The 18,637-nt window shown below is 45.4% G+C and overlaps 1 protein-coding gene across 1 annotated transcript in view; it reads right to left on the bottom strand.

Annotated features, from left to right (window-relative positions):
- The window catches only part of LOC141271612 (scavenger receptor cysteine-rich domain-containing protein DMBT1-like), a 76,206-nt gene that overhangs the window by 45,943 nt on the left and 11,626 nt on the right, over positions 1 to 18,637 (bottom strand). The window contains exons 3-4 of the mRNA XM_073681656.1: positions 10,633 to 10,944; positions 8,928 to 9,245 (exon numbers count right to left, since the gene is read on the bottom strand). Of these exons, the coding sequence (XP_073537757.1) occupies positions 8,928 to 9,245; positions 10,633 to 10,944 (630 nt within the window). The remainder of the gene's footprint in view (positions 1 to 8,927; positions 9,246 to 10,632; positions 10,945 to 18,637) is intronic.

Genomic DNA, 18,637 nt, shown 5'->3' with positions numbered 1-18,637 from the left:
AGGGAGACGAGTGGAAGACGGAATTCAACACCTGGGACGGTCGCTACGAATACTGCGTGATGCCCTTTGGTCTCTGTAATGCTACAGCCATCTTCCAGGAGCTGGTTAATGACATCTTCCTTGATCTCCTGTATTCTTGTGTGGTGCTGTACCTGGACGATATCTTGGTTTTCTCTCCGGATCTGCCCTCACACCGGAGGGATGTTCGTCAGGTTCTGCTAAGGCTCCGGAAGAATTGTCTATACGCTAAATTCGAGAAATGCCTCTTTGAGCAGACCTCCCCACCGTTCCTGGGCTATACTATCTCCGAGACTGGTCTGTGGATGGATCCCGAGAAGTTGTCTGCCGTCTTAAAGTGACCCCGACTGGAGGGGTTGAAGGCGATTCAGCGATTCCTGGGCTTCACAAACTATTACCGCCTCTTTATTCCTCATTTCTCCTCCCAGACTGATCCCATCTCCGCACTCACCCGTAAAGGAGCAAATCCCAGGGAATGGACTTAAGAAGTGGAGAAGGCCTTTGTCTCCCTTAAACAGGCCTTCTCTTCCGCTCCTGTGCTGCACCGTCCGGATTGCAACAAGCAGTTCATCCTGGAGGTTGATGCATCTTCCTCTGGAGCTGGAGCGGTGCTCACCCAGAAATCCTCGTCCGGGAGAATGGTAACCTGCAGCTTCTTCTCCAAGCTTTTCTCCTCGTCCAAGCGCAGCTACTCCATAGGAGATCATGAGCTGCTGGCCATCAAATTAGCGCTGGAGGAATGGCGCTACGTGCTGGAGGGGGCTCTGCACCCGGTAGTCATCTACACTGACCACAAAAACCTCGCTTATTTGCAGAACGCCCAAAGACTAAACCCACGTTATGCCAGGTAGTCTCTATTCTTTGCCCGATTCTGCTTCACTCTGCATTACCGCCCCGGCGAACAAGAACATTAAAGCTGACGCTCTATCCCGCTCATTCCTGTCTTAGGTTGAGACCATCAGGTCGCCTGGCTACGCTCCTCAATGGACTGTTAGCTTCCTAAGCTTGTCATTACCTCCTCTCTGTGGGTGCCCGCCAAAAGCATGGTGCCACTGGTAGGGGTAGTCAGCCCTGGAAGCCTCGGAGTTGCAGCTGCTCTAATCCTGGGGAGTCATCCTATAGTGAGACTCTGTATTTTACACCATCTTTGGTATTTTGCTGGGAATGTTCTATATGTCATTGTCTGTTTGGTGGCTGAATAAAGTATTGTCACACTGTTTTACCTTCACCCTCTGTTGTCTGAGTAGAATTATGCCCACGGGAAAATGAGTCCTCACTAGTGTGACGAAAGCACCTGTGGCGCCCCTGAGGGTTCGACTGCCACAGGGGTACTGCATCTCTTTAATGAGGTGTGGTATCTCCCCTTCGAGGTAAGGATGGTGCAGCTGTCAGGACCCCACCTCTGCATCCAACACTACACCTCTCCCACCTGGAGGGGGGCTTATATGCTGCCCCAGCCGGGATAAGTGGAGACGGGGGAACCAAAAGTAAGGGGGAACCTAGTAGTGGGTAAGGGTGGAGGACGTACATTTAGGTTACACTTAATAATTCATATTTAATAAACGGCCATCTTGGGCTTATGGTCTTTTGATTGTGATCTTCATCGCTGAACGTGGCATTGTGTGTGAACCTGCAGTTGATGGGGACACGGTCCTCGTACTCTAACCTTGAGTCGAGGAGCAGGCAAGAGTTAACGGTTGTCTCTACCCGGTCAAGGTAGCTACCCAAGAAGGCCTGGAGCAGAGGAGTATAGCTCCACCGCAAAAGGATCCCAGGGGGGATGCAGACGGAGCAGCATACACCACCTGTCCTCGCTATTCTGGCCTAGTCAGAGGGATTCCTGCTGCAAGAGGGGTACCGGCCCCCGATATCTGACTTTGTTACTCTATGTCTCAGTCGGAGAAGCCCGGAGGCTTAATGGATCCCACCGGGTAACGGAGCGGAGTCGCCACCCGTACCCTTGTTCTGTGCATAGTCCAGAGGGAGACCCGGCCTTTCAACACACACGGATAGGAGTGGACTTAGTTTGAAGTCTAGGAAAACTCTGGTGCGGGGTCCTGGCTAAAGCACCTGAATTACTCAGAAGTTGTCGGACCCCCTATCCTGGTGGCCGCAGAACCCCGTGAGGAGCAGGGAGAAGCCTTGCAGCTGCATGCTCTACCGTGAGTAAAAACCCTGGAAGTCTATCCCTATGGCCTCCGGTCTCTTTATTTCAGCACCGCACCGCACCAGAACTTCACACAACTACTCCCTCCATCCGCCTTTCTGCCCTGAGGCCCTGCTCCGCCTGTGGGGAGTAGCACCATCTACAGCTGCCACTACATTCCGCCTCAGAGGACTGCTGCAGCACTTGTGGCCATCACCAGACACCACAGGTGGCCTAGTCGATAATAACCACTCAACCCTGAAAGCCCATTACACCCTTTTTAAATGTGACGGCCCTGGGCATGGAACGGGTCCAATCCACGACTGCTTCCCCAACATTTGACCCGACTCCGAGTACCCCATCTCCCAGGGAGGGCTGTGAGCGTCACACACCCCCTGACCCCCTTGTCTCCACAGACATTATTATAATTATGGCTATAGACACCCCTTCTTTTTATGACGGAGTTAAACAAAGAGTTTAAAAGTGTGGATTGTGGATGATTTATTCAATGTAATAATGACAGATGTTTATCATGTTATAAAGGGAGAAAACAGGAATCATTATCAGCAGTATAAGGAACACACTAAAGTTAAATATAATGTCACGTCTCCAAAAAAATCACATTCATGGTGACTGAAGAGGTGAATAAAAAAAATTTGCCCAAAAAGAAACAAAGGATGCCCAAATACAAAGCATAAATGTAAACATTGTGGTAAAGCGACTTGCACGGCTCTCCAGAGGCAGACACACGACACACGGTTCGGGTGAAACCTCCTGCTGGTTTATTCTGTTGCATAAATTCCAGCAGTGTCCTACAAAAATAAACAGACCCTCTCGAGGTTAGCGGGAAAACAAAAGATAAGGTATAACAGAGTCTGATATCAAGCAAGGCTCAGCCCACTTCGGGTTGCACAATAAAGTCACAGCAAACGCCAATCCTCCGGTGTTGCTCTCTGGCTTCACCCAAACACAGCCTGGAGGCTTCATTTTCCAGGCCACACTCTACTCAGAGAAAAAAAACTGACTGAGCATTTAAACCTTGCTGAGCCACACCTTGAGGGGGGGTAGGTGAATGACCTCCCACCCTCTTTGCCATTCCCATATAACCACATCCTTTAAGAGAGTTAACCCCCAGCATATAACACGCTGGCAGAAATTTATTAGGTTTTAGTTCACACAGGAGAGCAACTTGAGTGACACATACCTCCCTTCGTATATTATACCAGAAATGCTGTCACATTTTCCCCCTTTGCCGAAAGCCGGGGGTTTAAGCACTTTCCAATACCAGGTAGGGAATCCTAGAGAGGGCATTCGTGTTCCAGTGTAACTTCCAGGGCCTATGCTTCACGTGAATGTTGAAGTCCTGAAGACCTAGGAACAATCTGGTTATGCTGGCATTTTTACCCCTCTTTTCTATTAATCATCCAAAAGGGGCATGGTCTGACACCAACTTAAACTTCCCGCCTAGTAGGTAATATCTTAGAGTATCTACGTCGCACTTTATGGCTAAACACTCTTTATCCACTATTGCATAGTTCTTCTCGAAGGACGAAAGTTTACAGCTCAGGGAGAGAATGGGATCTTCTTCCTCATTTATCTCTTGAGAGTACGGCTCCTAGACCAACCTCTGGTGCGACAAGGACTGGCTGCTTACACAGTGCTAGCTTTAACTGTTGGAACGCTGTCTCTGTTTCCTCTGTCCATTTTACCATCGTCGATCTGGTGCCTTTTAGGAGATCTTTCAGCGCGCCGAAAGATGGCATGGCAAAATTTGGGATAACCTTCCGGCAATATCCCACCAATCGTCTTACTTGCTTCTTGGAGAGCGGTTGCGGTCAGGTCTAGATTGCCTCCTCTTTATTGACTAGAGACTTTATTTCGCCTCTACTGACGACATAGCCCAAGTATTTGGTCTCCTTTTTCACAATGGCACATTTTCTCGGATTTATAGTATGTTCCGCCTTTCTCATTGCATTCAGAATGGCCTGCAGTTTAGGTAGATGACTAGATTAGTCTGGGCTAAAAACTACAAGGTTTAACATCTTATGTGGAGCTAAGATCCGAGCCATAGCCCTCTGGAAGGTGGCTGGGGCCCCTTGTAGTCTGAACGGCACCAGGCATCAGGTGTCGATAAAGCGGTCTTCTCTGTCCGTCTGGGACATGGGGATCTGCCAGTAGGCATTCATCAGGTCAGAGTGGTAATGTACCTTGCCGATCCAAGCCTCTCGATAAGTTTGTCAACGCGGGGCATTGGGTACGTGTCACACTTGGACACCTCATTCAGCCGGCGATAATAATTACAAACCTTCACTCTCCATTGGGTTTTGGCAGGAGGACGATTGGGCTTGACCACCCACTCTTGGACTAAACTCTTAACCCGAGGTCTAGCATCCTCTTCACCTCGACGGAGATCACCTCCCGGCGTGCTTCCAGAATCCGATATGGCTTCAGATTCACTCTTACATGTGGCTCTGTCAGCACGTCATGCTCTACCACCTGAGTATGCCCCGGCATCTCTGAGAACAGCTCCCAATTTTGCTGTAGTAGAAATCGACACTGTTGCTTCTGGGCCAGCAGTATAGTTTCTGCTATAGTGACTTATTCCACTTTGCCTTCAGAAACGGCTCCCAGGCAAGGATTTTCCACAGGTTCCTGGTCCCGCCACAGCTTGATCAAATTCACATGGTATACTTGGTGCATTTATTTTTTCGGCCAGGCTTGTGGACTTTATAATTCACTTCACTGACTTTCTCCACCACCTCATACGGAACTTGCCATTTGGCCAGGGACTTGCTCTCGACTGTAGGGATTAGCGGCAAAACCATTAGAGGCTTATGGAATCTCCCATACAGAGAAGAGCAGGAAGGACAGTAGGCAGTCCCACTCATGTCCATCCTTCTCTATGGCTTTCTTGAACATCGCTTTCAGAGTCTTGTTAAAGCGCTCTACTCAGCCATCTGTCTGCAGATGGTAAGCGGAGTTTCGCAGTTGGGTAATCTTGAGAACCTTGCAAATCTCCTTCATTAACTTGCTCATGAATGTGGTCCCTTGGTCGATAAGGATTTCCTTCGGCAGACTGGTCCTGACAAATATATGGACCAGCTCCCTGACTATGCATTTACTTGATGAACTTCTTAGCGGTACCGCTTCAGGATATCGGGTTGCATAGTCCACCATCCAAAGAATGTATTTGTGGCCTTGTGCTGACTTGAATAAGGGACCTACTAGGTCCATAGCAATCCTCTCAAAGCGTATCTCTATCACTGGCAGTGGAACTAATGAACTATGGAAGTGGGAAGAGGGAGCAGTTATTTGGCAGGTTGGGCAGGACCCACAATAGTTGTGAATTTTTCGGTAACACCCAGGGCAATAACACCTTAAAATCCTCTACTGAGTTTTCTCGACCCCTAGGTGTGCCCCCAGAACATGTGAATGGGCCATATACAGTACCTTCAGTCTGTATGGCCCTGGCACTAACAGCTGTTCCACTGATTCACTGCCCCTTAGTTTAGCCACGTGGGGGAACCTGGTATCGGCCCTCGGCTCTTTGGCAACCCTATTACATACAGTAACCTGGTCAAATGACCCTTTTAAGGTCAGGTGGTCAAATCCCGATCTTGAACAGTCCCAAAGCTCTCTACGGACACATTTAAATCAGGAAGGTCAGCCTCCTCAGTCACTGTCAGTGGGAAATCATCCACTTGATACTTCATCGGGAGTTCTTCTCCAGGGACCAGGCATTTATCCACGCTGCTAAGTCCGGTTCCCTTCCCCCACAGGTTCCAAAATAAAGAAAAATCAAGGCCCAGTTTGATGGGATGTATCAGGTCCTTAACCACCCCGACCTCAAGGAACTGGACACCAGAGTTGGTCCCCACTGTCACTGTGGCCATAGTATAGTCCTGGGCATCCTCATGGATGCACCTAATGCCCACAGTTTTGGAAGGGATCAATTGGTAGGGAAGGGTAGCTCTGATTAAGGTTGCCAGACTCCCAGAGTAGAACAGTCCAAGCACCTTTACTCCATTAACGGACACGGCACACGCTTGTGGCCCATCGCTGGGTTGACAGTCCGCACTGCAGGCTGGATAAGCATAATAGGAGACCCTTCTGTTGAGGCTGCAGTCCATGGGCTCAGGGGACATTTGACACCTGGTGGCTACGTGACCAGGGTTTTGACACTGCCAACAGACTATCTCTTTAACAACAGTCCTTGTGGCACCTTCAGTGGGAGTGGGACACCCCCTGGTGGTGGATCTAGACCACTTCCGTTGTGAAACAGCCCACTTTTGGTTATCCCAGTAAAGAGAAGTGACTATATTCGGTTTCCAGAGGGAATACTCAACCACCTGGTACCGCTCTACCAAGCCGATGAAGTCATCTGCGTTCTGGGCTGCGCAACGCAAGTCTGTACCGACTTGGGAAGGGAGTGCACAAACCTATCAATCACCACCCGCTTGACCATCTGGGCAGGAGTGGAAGATTCTGTCTGCAACCACTTCTGAACGAGATGCAGTAGGTCAAGCATCTGCGAGCGAGGGGTTTGTTGCTGGCATACGTCCAGTGTTGGACTCGTTGGGCTCTCACTGCCATATTCACTCCCAGGCATACAAAGATCTCTTTCTTTAGCTTGGCGAATTCCTTGGCATCCTGCAGTGCCAAGTCGTAATATGCCTTTTGGGGTTCACCCGACAAATTTGGCGGCAGAACCTCAGCCCACTGTTCTGATGGAAGTCTCTCCCGATTTGCCACCCTCTCAAAAACTGTCAGAAATGCTTCTACATCATCCCCAGGGCTCATCTTCTGCATGGTCTGTCTTACAGCCTTCCTGACGTGGGAGTCATCAGTGGGCCCTGGGGGTAGGGAGGTTGCCCTGCCCTGTATGGTGTCTGCCAGTAGCTGTATCTGATGTTGCTGCTCCTGCTGGTGCTGCTGCTGTTCCTTTGCTGCAACTGGATCTGTTGCAGCAAGAGTTTGGTTGTCTCCTGGTTCTGCTGCTGCATTTTCTGCTGCATGCTCTGCTCTCTCTGCAAGTGCTGTTAGCGCATCTGTTGTTGGCTCTGCACAAGGTGCTTAATGAGCTCCTTCATACTGCCAGATTTTTCTGACTGGCTGCTGGACTTCTCTGGCGCGCTGGCGGCCTTCACCCAGGACATCCACCGGTCTCTGTGGCAGGTACACATGTTCCTGGAATCTTGCACGCACTCTCACACCAACTGTCGTAAATTGAGCTGCAAGGCTTTCCAGAGGCAGACACAGAACACACGGTTCGGGTTAAACTTCCTGCTGGTATAATCTGTAGCATAAACTCCAGTAGTGTCCCATAAAAATTAACTGACCCTCTCGGGGTTAACGGGAAAACAAAAGATAAGGTATAACAGAGTCCGATATCAAGCGAGGCTCGGCCCACTCCGGATAGCATGATAAAGTCCCAGCAAACTCCAGTCCTCTGGTGTAGCTCACTGTCTTCACCCAAATAAAGCCTGGAAACTTCACTCTCCATGCAACTACTCAGAGAAAAAAAAACTGACTGAACATTTAAACCCAGCTCAGCAACATCCTGAGAGGAGGTAGGGGAATGGCCTCCCCCCCTTTTTGCTATTCCCATAAAAGCACACCCTTTAAGAAACTTAACCCCCAGCATATAACATGCTGGCAGAAATTTATTGGGTTTTAGTTCACACAGGACAGCAACCTGAGTGACTCATACCTCCCCTCGCATATCATACCAGTGACTCTGTCACAATATAAATCATGGCAATGGATACAAAGCAAAATCCCAACACTCTTTAGAAAATAAAGTTGGTTAAGGAAAATTGGAAAGGAATACAAGACAAAGTCCCAGCCCAAATACATTAAATTGGAGGTAACAGGTATTTTTAGCCTGAGTATAACTGTTCTAAAAAAGGCATCAGATGCCCGACACCACATAGCATACAATTTGACCCCCCACTCAAAATCGCCTTGTAGGTGCACTACTGATGGGTGATTAGGACAATGCACCCCATAAGATGTCAGCTGTACATACCACTTGACAGCAATATTTTACAGGTTAACTGCCGCATCAAGAGCTGAGATGGGCCTGCATCAAATTCAGGGGGCCGACATATGACATACGAGTGTGTCATATGTCACTAAGGATTTAGATGAATTGACAAACCCTCACATGAGCAGTCACCTCTTCAATGACAGTAGTCTGGCCATCTTTTCAAGTGGGTCTTATTGGTGGGACCTGATTGTGGCAGAGCATATTTGTATATGAGATTTACTTGTGCTTTGACAAGTATGCAAAAAAAATATTTACAAGAAAGTATAAGAAAAATATGTAGTAGAATTTTTAAACGAATACAAGAAGCGTTAAAAGGTTATAATGTGCTTCATAAGGAATCCTCTTCAAATATAAAACTAATTAGCATCTAGGAGTTAATGGTGCAGGAATCAAGGTGACTCCTATCCACTAAGATTCTTTTAAAAAGGCAATTTCTTGATTGCAGCCCCCTTAGTGGTAGAAAACATGAAAATATAATCTGCCTGAACATTATTATTATTATTTATTATTATAGCGCCATTAATTCCATGGTGCTTTACATGTTTAAAAGGGGTATTCATAGCAAACACCAAGTACAATAATTTGAACAAAAACGAGGCGGCGACTGGTACAGGAGGAGAGAGGACAATGACCGCAAGGGCTCACAATCTACAACATCTATTCAAAACACATGATAACAAATGACTAAATAAGTTTTCATCCATCCGACTTTACCTGAGCAGACGACGCCAGCATCTTCATTGTGTCCACAATTATGTACTGTAAATGGTTGGTGTGGACAGTCCCATACGTGTTGTTCATTACCGGTACATTGCACATCATCCAATACAATTAATCCTTGCCCTTGGCCAAATTCAGCACTACCATTAAATGCAAGAGCTTGGCCACAATTTAACTGTCGGCATACAACTTGTGCAGCATTAATATCCCAATAATCATCACACACAGTTCCCCATGCTCCATTATAGAGGATTTCAACACGACCGTTACATTGACCATTGCCATTTACCAGTCTTAAAGACATGTCTAAACCTAAAAAAAAAAGGAGAATGGTGATTTCCAAAATCAATTTACTGTGGACGTTGACAATGTTTAGGCACATCAGTGGCTCTCCAAACACGACAAGGCATCAACCAACGATTTCAGCCAATTTTGAGTTCGAACCGTCGAATAACTCTCCATCCCTTCCGAGCCCTGGCGTGCAACCAAATAGTACTTTTTTTCCACATATGGGGTATCAGTGTACTCAGACGAAATTGTACAAAATTTTTTATGATGTAATTTAACATGTTTCACTTATAAAATAAAACAATTTGTGGCTAAAACCACATTTTAGTCTGAAAAGTTTGATTTTTTTATTGTCACGGCTCAACATTATAAAATTATGTGAAGCACCTGGGGGTCAAAGTTTTCACCACACATCTAAATAAATTCCTTGAGGGGTGTAGTTTCCAAATTGGGAGGAAATTCCTCTGTTTAGGCACCTCAGTGGCTCTCCAAACGTGATATTGCATTCGCTAATGATTCCAGACAAATTTGAGTTCCAAAAGTCAAATGGCGCTCCTTCCCTTTCGTGGTCTTCCGTGAGACCAAACAGTACCTTTCCATCAGCAGAAATTGCACTACATATTTTTTGATGCATATTCTCCTTTTACCTTTGTGAAAATGCAAAATTTGGGGCTAAAACAAAAATTTTGTGGTAAAAATATGACTCCTTGCTCTTGTCAAAAAACAGCATTGCCTTAATACATAAGAGCATTGCCAAACTCTAACCACTGGCATAAAACTTGTGCATCCCTTGTATGACAGTAATTATCACACTTAGTTCCTCATGATTCATTAAAGAGGATTTCTACAGAACCACTACCATTTACCAGCCTCAAAACCACGTCCAAAGATAAAGATAGTCAGTGACTTCCAAAAACAATCTGCCATACATTATCTCAAGGGTGTATTCCCAACTAACACATTTATTAATTGGATATGCTATTATTATGTCACAGATTCAGGTCCCACCCCTGGGACACTAATCTATCTGGATAATTAATCATAATATATTTTGATAATTAAATTAGAAAAAATATTACAATTTCTAAAATAAAATTATAATGAGAAGCGTTGAAAGTTAAAATGTTCTTTGTTAGATCATTGCTACTGTTGAAAAATCACCAGGATTCCATTATTGGGGTGTTGATGACCTCACAAAGGAATTCTACTCCCACATAAAACCACTTACTATTTAGGAATTAATAAGGAAGGAACCAATGTACCGCATTAAGATGTTCTTATGAAAAGCTAGTTATTGTTTGAGGCATCCTTAGTGTTAGAAAGTATGAAAATATGTTCAATTTGAACATCTATGCAAACAACATGATAGGATAACAGATGACTACATAGGATTTAATGCATTCAAATATACCTGAGCAGACGACGCCAGCATCTTCATTGTGTCCACAGTTATGTACTGTAAATGGTTGGTGTGGACAGTCCCATACGTGTAGTTCATTACCGGTACATTGCACATCATCCAATACAATTAATCCTTGTCCTTGGCCAAATGCAGCACTGCCATTAAATGCAAGCGCTTGGCCACAATTTAACTGCCGGCATACAACTTGTGCAGCATTAATATCCCAATAATCATCACACACAGTTCCCCATGCTCCGTTATAGAGGATTTCAACACGGCCATTACATTGACCATTGCCATTTACCAGTCTTAAAGACATGTCTGATCCTAAAAAAATAATAAAGAAAATGGTCATTTACAAAAATAATTCACTGATATATTGTCAAAAAAATACTCCTATTCTGCACGAGACATTATATAAATGTGTAATAAACAATGGTAAGATTATACTGCTGGCCAGGGGCACTCAACTGGTGTGAATCGGGATGCCAGCAGTCTGGACACTGCCATCCTTCCACCATAGATGTATTACAGGAGTACATTTTCTCCTTTAACCTAAAAGAGCATATTAAGAATGAAGCTGAAGATAACGCTTGAAGGAGGTTAAGCATTTATTAAATGGAGAAAGTCTATAAGTGGAAACAAAATTATGTAAAGTTTTAAAACCAGACTCTGGTACCAGTGTAATTAAAGAGTACAACACTATACCAAGAGAAGGAAGATCAGAGAAGGACTTAAAAAGGTTGTCCACTACTATGATAACCCATACTCATTCTCCGTGTTTTCCCATTATAAAATAATAACATCTATATTCACCTCTCGTGCAGTCTTGCTGATCCAGCCACAGGTCTAACTTCATCTAGATGTTTGATTTGTGCAAAGAAGGGAGAGCGAAGTGGTCACTGATTGGCTGATTGTGTCTGGGTCGTGTGTGTCTAAGGCTATGTGCTCAAATAGCGTTTTTGTGGCGTTTTTACGGCCGCAAAAACGCTGTGAAAATGCTTGTAAAACCGTCTGCCATGCAAAGCAATGTGAATTCAGATGTGCTGTGCACATAATGCGCTAATTAGTGCGCCGAATTCGCATTGCGCTGCAAAATGCAGCATGACTATTTCTACCCCGATTACGCAGCAAATTCGATGCCATTGAGGAACATTGAAACGCAGCAAACCCGCAGGTATATGTGGATTTGCTGCGTTTTAATTCAATTCAATGGCCGTGAATTTGCGGGGTAATCACGGTGCCTGTGGTACCCAGGATGAAGAGGAGACTGCAACTCCTCCTCATCCCGGCTACCACGCGCTGAAAAAAAGAAGTTAAAAATAAAAAAAACCTGTATACTCACCTCTTCGGTCTTCTTCCGGCCGCGTCCTCTCTTCTTGGCGTCCCGCAGTGTACTGGCAGGACCTGCAGTGACGTCAATTAGTCAGCTGATGGTCACGTGACCATCAGCTGACTTAATGACGTCACCGTAGGTCCTGCCAGTACACCGCGGGACGCCGAGGAGAGAGGATCGAGGGCCGTAACTTAAACCAGGGCAGCCGGAGGGGGGGCCCCAAACTTATGGTAAAATATTGTACTTTAATACTTTAATTTCTCATAAAATACCCAGCTCCTATATTCCTGTCAGACAATGTCACCCGGAGGACAGGAGAGACTATCATTTCAATAATTTCCAGGAGCTCTGCCAGCTGTCTATGAATGGAAACCTGCACTGGCCTGGAGAGTCTCATAGCACAAGATTTGTAACAATATGTTAGTCTAGAGATCACAGAGAGCTGGCAAGGCACAGTGCACACTGACTGTAACAAACTCAGCATTATTGAGAGGAGACAGTCTCAGCAGACACAAATATCTCTGTGACAAACTGTGAGAAGCCCTGCTATTTAATAAACATATACAGTTATTTAAAAATTGTGCAACATTTGGAATTATTCACCTTATTAATTTTCCAAACATATTCACTGAATATTTAACTTCTAAAACTTGCATCATAAACAACAAAATCTATTAAAGGTCTTGCGGAACGTGGTGAAGCCTGTGTGTTGTATACAACAATGCGTAGCAGGCTTCACCATGTTCCGCACAACCTCTAGTGATTGAAATGTTGAGGGGCCCCACTATGAAGTTTTGCCCCGGGGCCCTGAAGTTTATAGTTACGGCACTGAGAGGATCGCCGCCGGGAGGAGACTGGAGAGGTTAGCATTAAGTTTTTTTTTATTTTTAACTTTTTAGTTCATTTTTTTTAACTATAGATGCAGCATTTAAAGCATCTAAGTTGGTCACACAATATAAATCCATGCCAGTTGCATGGATTTATATTGTGTGACCAACTTGTCAAGCACTTTTCCAAGTGATGCTCAAAATCCCTTGGAAAAGTGCTTGACAAAACGCACGTGAAAACGCATGTAAAAACGCTGAAAAAACGCTTCCCTCTGGCAGAAAAAACGCATGTAAATCTGCATGCGTTTTTTTCTGCCAGAGAGAGGCAAAAACGCACTGCAGCAAGACTGCAAGTACTATGTGACTATCTTGAATGTGACTACTTTGAATGAATATGCACTTCTCATACAAATCTACAATGTTAATGGCTACAATAAGTAATGGCTCTGGATAATATAGGTAGAACCGATTAAAAAGGCACTTGCACTATATTTATTTATTGATTTCTAGGTTTCCACCGCAGTCTATCCGCTATAATAACCTATGCACTTTGCCTATATTTGAGAGTGCTTTTCTTGTTCAGCAAGACCTGTGATGTCTGTGTGCTACTTTGTGTGACACCTCTGCTTGTATTCTTTTTTGTTTTATATACAGTACAGACCAAAAGTTTGGACACACCTTCTCATTTAAAGATTTTTCTGTATTTTCATGACTATGAAAATTGTACATTCACACTGAAGGCATCAAAACTATGAATTAACACATGTGGAATTATATACTTAACAAAAAAGTGTGAAACAACTGAAAATATGTCTTATATTCTAGGTTCTTCAAAGTAGCCACCTTTTGCTTTGATGACTGCTTTGCACACTCTTGGCATTCTCTTGATGAGCTTCAAGAGGTAGTCACCGGAAAAGGTCTTACAACAATCTTGAAGGAGTTCCCAGAGATGCTTAGCAGTTGTTGGCCCTTTTGCCTTCACTCTGCGGTCCAGCTCACACCAAACCATCTCGATTGGGTTCAGGTCTGGTGACTGTGGAGGCCAGGTCATCTGGCGTAGCCCTCCATCACTCTCCTTCTTGGTCAAATGGCCCTTACACAGCCTGGAGGTGTGTTTGGGGTCATTGTCCTGTTGAAAAATAAATGATGGTCCAACTAAACGCAAATCAGATGGAATAGCATGCCGCTGCAAGATGCTGTGGTAGCCATGCTGGTTCAGTATGCCTTCAATTTTGAATAAATCCCCAACAGTGTCACCAGCAAAGCACCCCCACACCATCACACCTCCTCCTCCATGCCTCACGGTGGGAACCAGCCATGTAGAGTCCATCCGTTCACCTTTTCTGTGTCGCACAAAGACACGGTGGTTGGAACCAAAGATCTCAAATTTGGACTCATCAGACCAAAGCACAGATTTCCACGGGTCTAATGTCCATTCTTTGTGTTCTTTAGCCCAAACAAGTCTCTTCTGCTTGTTGCCTGTCCATAGTAGTGGTTTCCTAGCAGCTATTTTACCATGAAGGCCTACTGCACAAAGTCTCCTCTTAACAGTTGTTGTAGAGATGTGTCTGCTGCTAGATCTCTGTGTTGTATTGACCTGGTCTCTAATCTGAGCTGCTGTTAACCTGCGATTTCTGAGGCTGGTGACTCGGATAAACTTATCCTCAGAAGCAGAGGTGACTATTGGTCTTCCTTTCCTGGGGCGATCCTCATGGGAGCCAGTTTCTTTGTAGCGCTTGATGGTTTTTGCAACTGCACTTGGGGACACTTTCAAATTTTGCCCAATTTTTCAGACTGACTGACCTTCATTTCATAAAGTAATGATGGCCATTCATTTTTCTTTACTTAGCTGCTTTTTTCTTGCCATAATACAAATTCTAACAGTCTATTTAGTAGGACTATCAGCTGTGTATCCACCAGACTTCTGCACAACACAACTGATGGTCCCAACCCCATTTATAAGGCAAGAAATCACACTTATTAAACCTGACAGGGCACACCTGTGAAGTAAAAACCATTTCCGGTGACTACCTCTTGAAGCTCATCAAGAGAATGCCAAGAGTGTGCAAAGCAGTCATCAAAGCAAAAGGTGGCTACTTTGAAGACCCTAGAATATAAGACATATTTTCAGTTGTTTCACACTTTTTTGTTAAGTATATAATTCCACATGGGTTATTTCATAGTTTTGATGCCTTCAGTGTGAATGTACAATTTTTATAGTCATGAAAATACAGAAAAATCTTTAAATGAGAAGGTGTGTCCAAACTTTTGGTCTGTACCGTATATGAATAATAAAGCCAAAAATTTTAATACCATATTTTTCGGTCTATAAGACGCACTTTTTCCCTCAAAAATTTTGGGGGAAAATGGGGGGTGAGTCTTATAGTCCGAATGTTGGGGGGAGGGGTATATATATATGCAGTGTGGGGGGAGCGGTAGAGGAGCGGGGCACAAGTTGCAGCAGCCGCTGGCTGCACCCTACACTGTCCCTGCTGCTAAAGAAAAAAAATATTCACTGCTCCACTGAATATTCATGCTCCTTAATAGTGGCACACAGTGTATCCCCATTGCGGCTCCTGCTGCTGCCAGGCAATTGCGTGTGCCTGCTGTTAAAGAGCATAAATACCCCCCTCCATGGGCGTGGGGAGGGGGTGAATATTCATGCCCTTTAATAGCGGGCACACGTGATCGCCTGGCAGCAGCAGGAGCCACGCTGCGGCTACACTGTATGCTGGCTATTAAGGAGCATGAAGTCACTGCTTCCTGTGCACACAGTCCCGGAGTGGGGAGCAGTGATTTCAGGCAGCTGATCTCTCCTTGTGAGCCACGCATGGCAGTTGTGCCATGCGCTGCTCACATGGAGAGATCAGTGCCGGCAGACATGACGCAGCGCTGGTGGAGAGAGGAGAAAGGTAAGTAAGAGTGTTTCTTTATGTGCAGCGTGATGGGGATTAGGGGCACCATGCATACCAGGATAAGGATGAGGGGGGCATATATACAAGGATAAGGATGAGGGGGCCATACATACCAGGATAAGGATGAGGGGGCCATACATATCAGTTTACGTATGAGGGGGCCATGCACATGAGGATAAGGATGAGGGGTGCCATGCATACCAGGATAAGGGTGAGGGGGATCATACATACCAGTATACGGATGTGGGGGCCATACATACCAGGATAATGATGAGGGGGCCATGCATACCAGGATAAGGATGAGGGATGTCATGCATACTAGGATAGGGATTAGGGGTGCCATGCATACCAGGATAGGGATTAGGGGTGCCATGCATTCCAGGATAGGGATTAGGGGTGCCATACATACCAGGACAGGGATGAGGGGTGCCATGCATACCAGGAAAGGGATGAGGGTTGCCATGCATATCAGTATAGGGATGAGGGGTGCCATGCATACCAGTAAAGTGATGGGGGGTGCCATGCATATCAGGATAGGGATGAGGGGTGCCATGCATACCAGGACAGGGATGATTGATGCCATGCATACCAGGATGGAGATTGCTGTGCCATGCATACCAGGATAGGGATGATGGGTGCCATACATACCAGGACAAGGATGAGGGGTGCCATGCATACCAGGATGGGGATTGCTGAGCCATGCATACCAGGATAGGGAAACCTAGGTGCGTTTAAAGGTCCGGTGCGTCTTATAGTCTGAAAAATACAGTAATTTTAATGTGTGCCTTCCTGTACAGGGATTTATTATCCTAGTTAGTGTTTTTCTAGTATTGTTCAAAAGATTTCATTTAAACCTTTGACTTAGAGTGCTACTTTATTGTTTATATAAGCCTGTATATTGACACTGATTGATATTTACATTTTTCAATTCATATATATTCAGCTCTGGCTCCGGATAGCACATGTGCTGGGTCACGCGTGCAACAGACTTTAAGTGCAATAGCTTAAAGTGCTTTTAATAAGCAGTTATACAATGGCAGTTGGACATGGCAGAAGACAGGTAAGGTGCATAAGATATTCATACAAACATGCTGCTTCTTGGTCATTTGCATTGCATTATGCATTCTGCTTCTAACTTGTTTTAACCTCTGTTTTCTCACATCTCGCCCGCCCTTTAACACATTCTGTGTACTCTCTCCAAATCAAGCCCTCCCTTCTCCCCTCTCCCATGCATAACTCTGAGGCTCTAGTGACATTTCTCACCCACTCCAAACCATCCACTACCTCCATACAGCACTCAAAACGTTAATACAAATCATTGCATCACCTGCTCTTTCTCTTTTTTCTCCTTCTCCTAGTTGCTGGCGACATCTCCCCCAATCCTGGGGCTCCCTCCACTAGCATACACCACTCTACTCCAGCTGCCTATAGAAACCCTGCTAATCTTATTAACATTCTATGCATGCCCTCGCATATTGCTTTCCACTGTGTTCTCTGGAACGCATGGTCTGTGTGTAACAAACTAATTTACATTCACGATTTTTTTATCTTAAATTCCCTTAGCCTTCTGGCTATTACTGAAACCTGGATCTAGCATTCAGACACCACCGCAGCTGCTGCTCTCTCATTTGGTGTGCTGAAATTTTCACATACTTCCAGACCTGAGAATAGACATGGTGGAGGTGTTGGTTTGCTACTTTCACCACAATGTGCTTTCCAGGTCATCCACCCAGTTCCCTCACTTATGTTTCCTTCCCTTGAAGTGCACACCATCAGACTCTTCAAACCCTTCACCCTGCGAGTGGCTGTTGTGTATCGCCCTCCAGGCTCCTCCCGTCAGTTCCTGGATCACCTTGCCACCTGGCTTCCTAACTTTCTATCCTGTGACATCCCCACCATCATCAAGGGAGACTTTAACATCTCAATCGATGATCCCCTCTCCCAATCTGCCTCTCATCTACTTTCTCTAACCTCTTCATTCGGTCTCTCACAATTTACTAATACTCCTACGCATGAAGACGGGAATACTCTGGACCTGGTCTTCTCCCATCTCTGCTCGCTTCATGACTTTACTAACTCCCCTCTCCTGCTCTCGGACCACAACCTTCTTTCCTTCTCTGTCAAGAACTTTCTCCTCACCCGGGACACCCCCATTTACCTCACTTATAGGAATACACGTACCATTAATACCCAGCAGCTTATGGACAATCTCCACACATCTTTAGCACTCATCTCCTCCCTCAACTGTCCGGACTTAGCATTGTCAAACTACAATAATACACTGAAGAGCGCCCTAGATGAAGCAGCACCTTCTGCACGCAGAAAGACCCGACACAGACAACGGCTGCCTTGGCACACAATGCAAACACACTTTCTTCAGTGTTGCTCAAGGTGTGCTGAGCGTCAGTGGAGACAATCTCTTTTAGCAGAGGACTTCATCCACTATAAATTCATGCTCAAAACCTACAACTCTGACCTTCATCTAGCCAAACAATCCTACTTCACCACTCTCATCACTTCACTGTCCAACAATCCAAAATTACTTTTTGAAACCTTAAACTCCCTCCTGAAACCTAAAGCACAGTCCCCCACCACCAACCTGGCCACTTATTTCCTAGAAAAAATGAACCACATCCATCAGGACATCTCAGCCCAATCTCCTCAGGGCCTAGATCCCCTTCCCTGCCGCACTTCAAGCTCACTAGCCATCTTTGAGCCTGTTACAGAAGAAGAAGTTACCCAGCTCCTCATTTCTTCTCGTCCTACAACCTGCAAATGTGACCCCATTCCTTCACATCTCCTGCAGTCACTCTCACCGGTGGTCACCACTCACCTGACTAAAATATTTAACCTCTCTCTTTCTTCAGGTATCTCCTCATTTAAACATGCTATCATAACACCTTAACTTAAAAAGCCATCCCTGGACCAGAACTGCA

This window comes from Phyllobates terribilis, unplaced genomic scaffold (assembly GCF_046119375.1).
Source record: "Phyllobates terribilis strain yellow unplaced genomic scaffold, ASM4611937v1 Scaffold_5__5_contigs__length_657084704, whole genome shotgun sequence".
NCBI classification, from domain to species: domain Eukaryota; kingdom Metazoa; phylum Chordata; class Amphibia; order Anura; family Dendrobatidae; genus Phyllobates; species Phyllobates terribilis.
The sequence above is the reverse complement of the archived record's forward strand: the minus strand, read 5'-3'. Positions and strand labels throughout refer to the sequence as shown.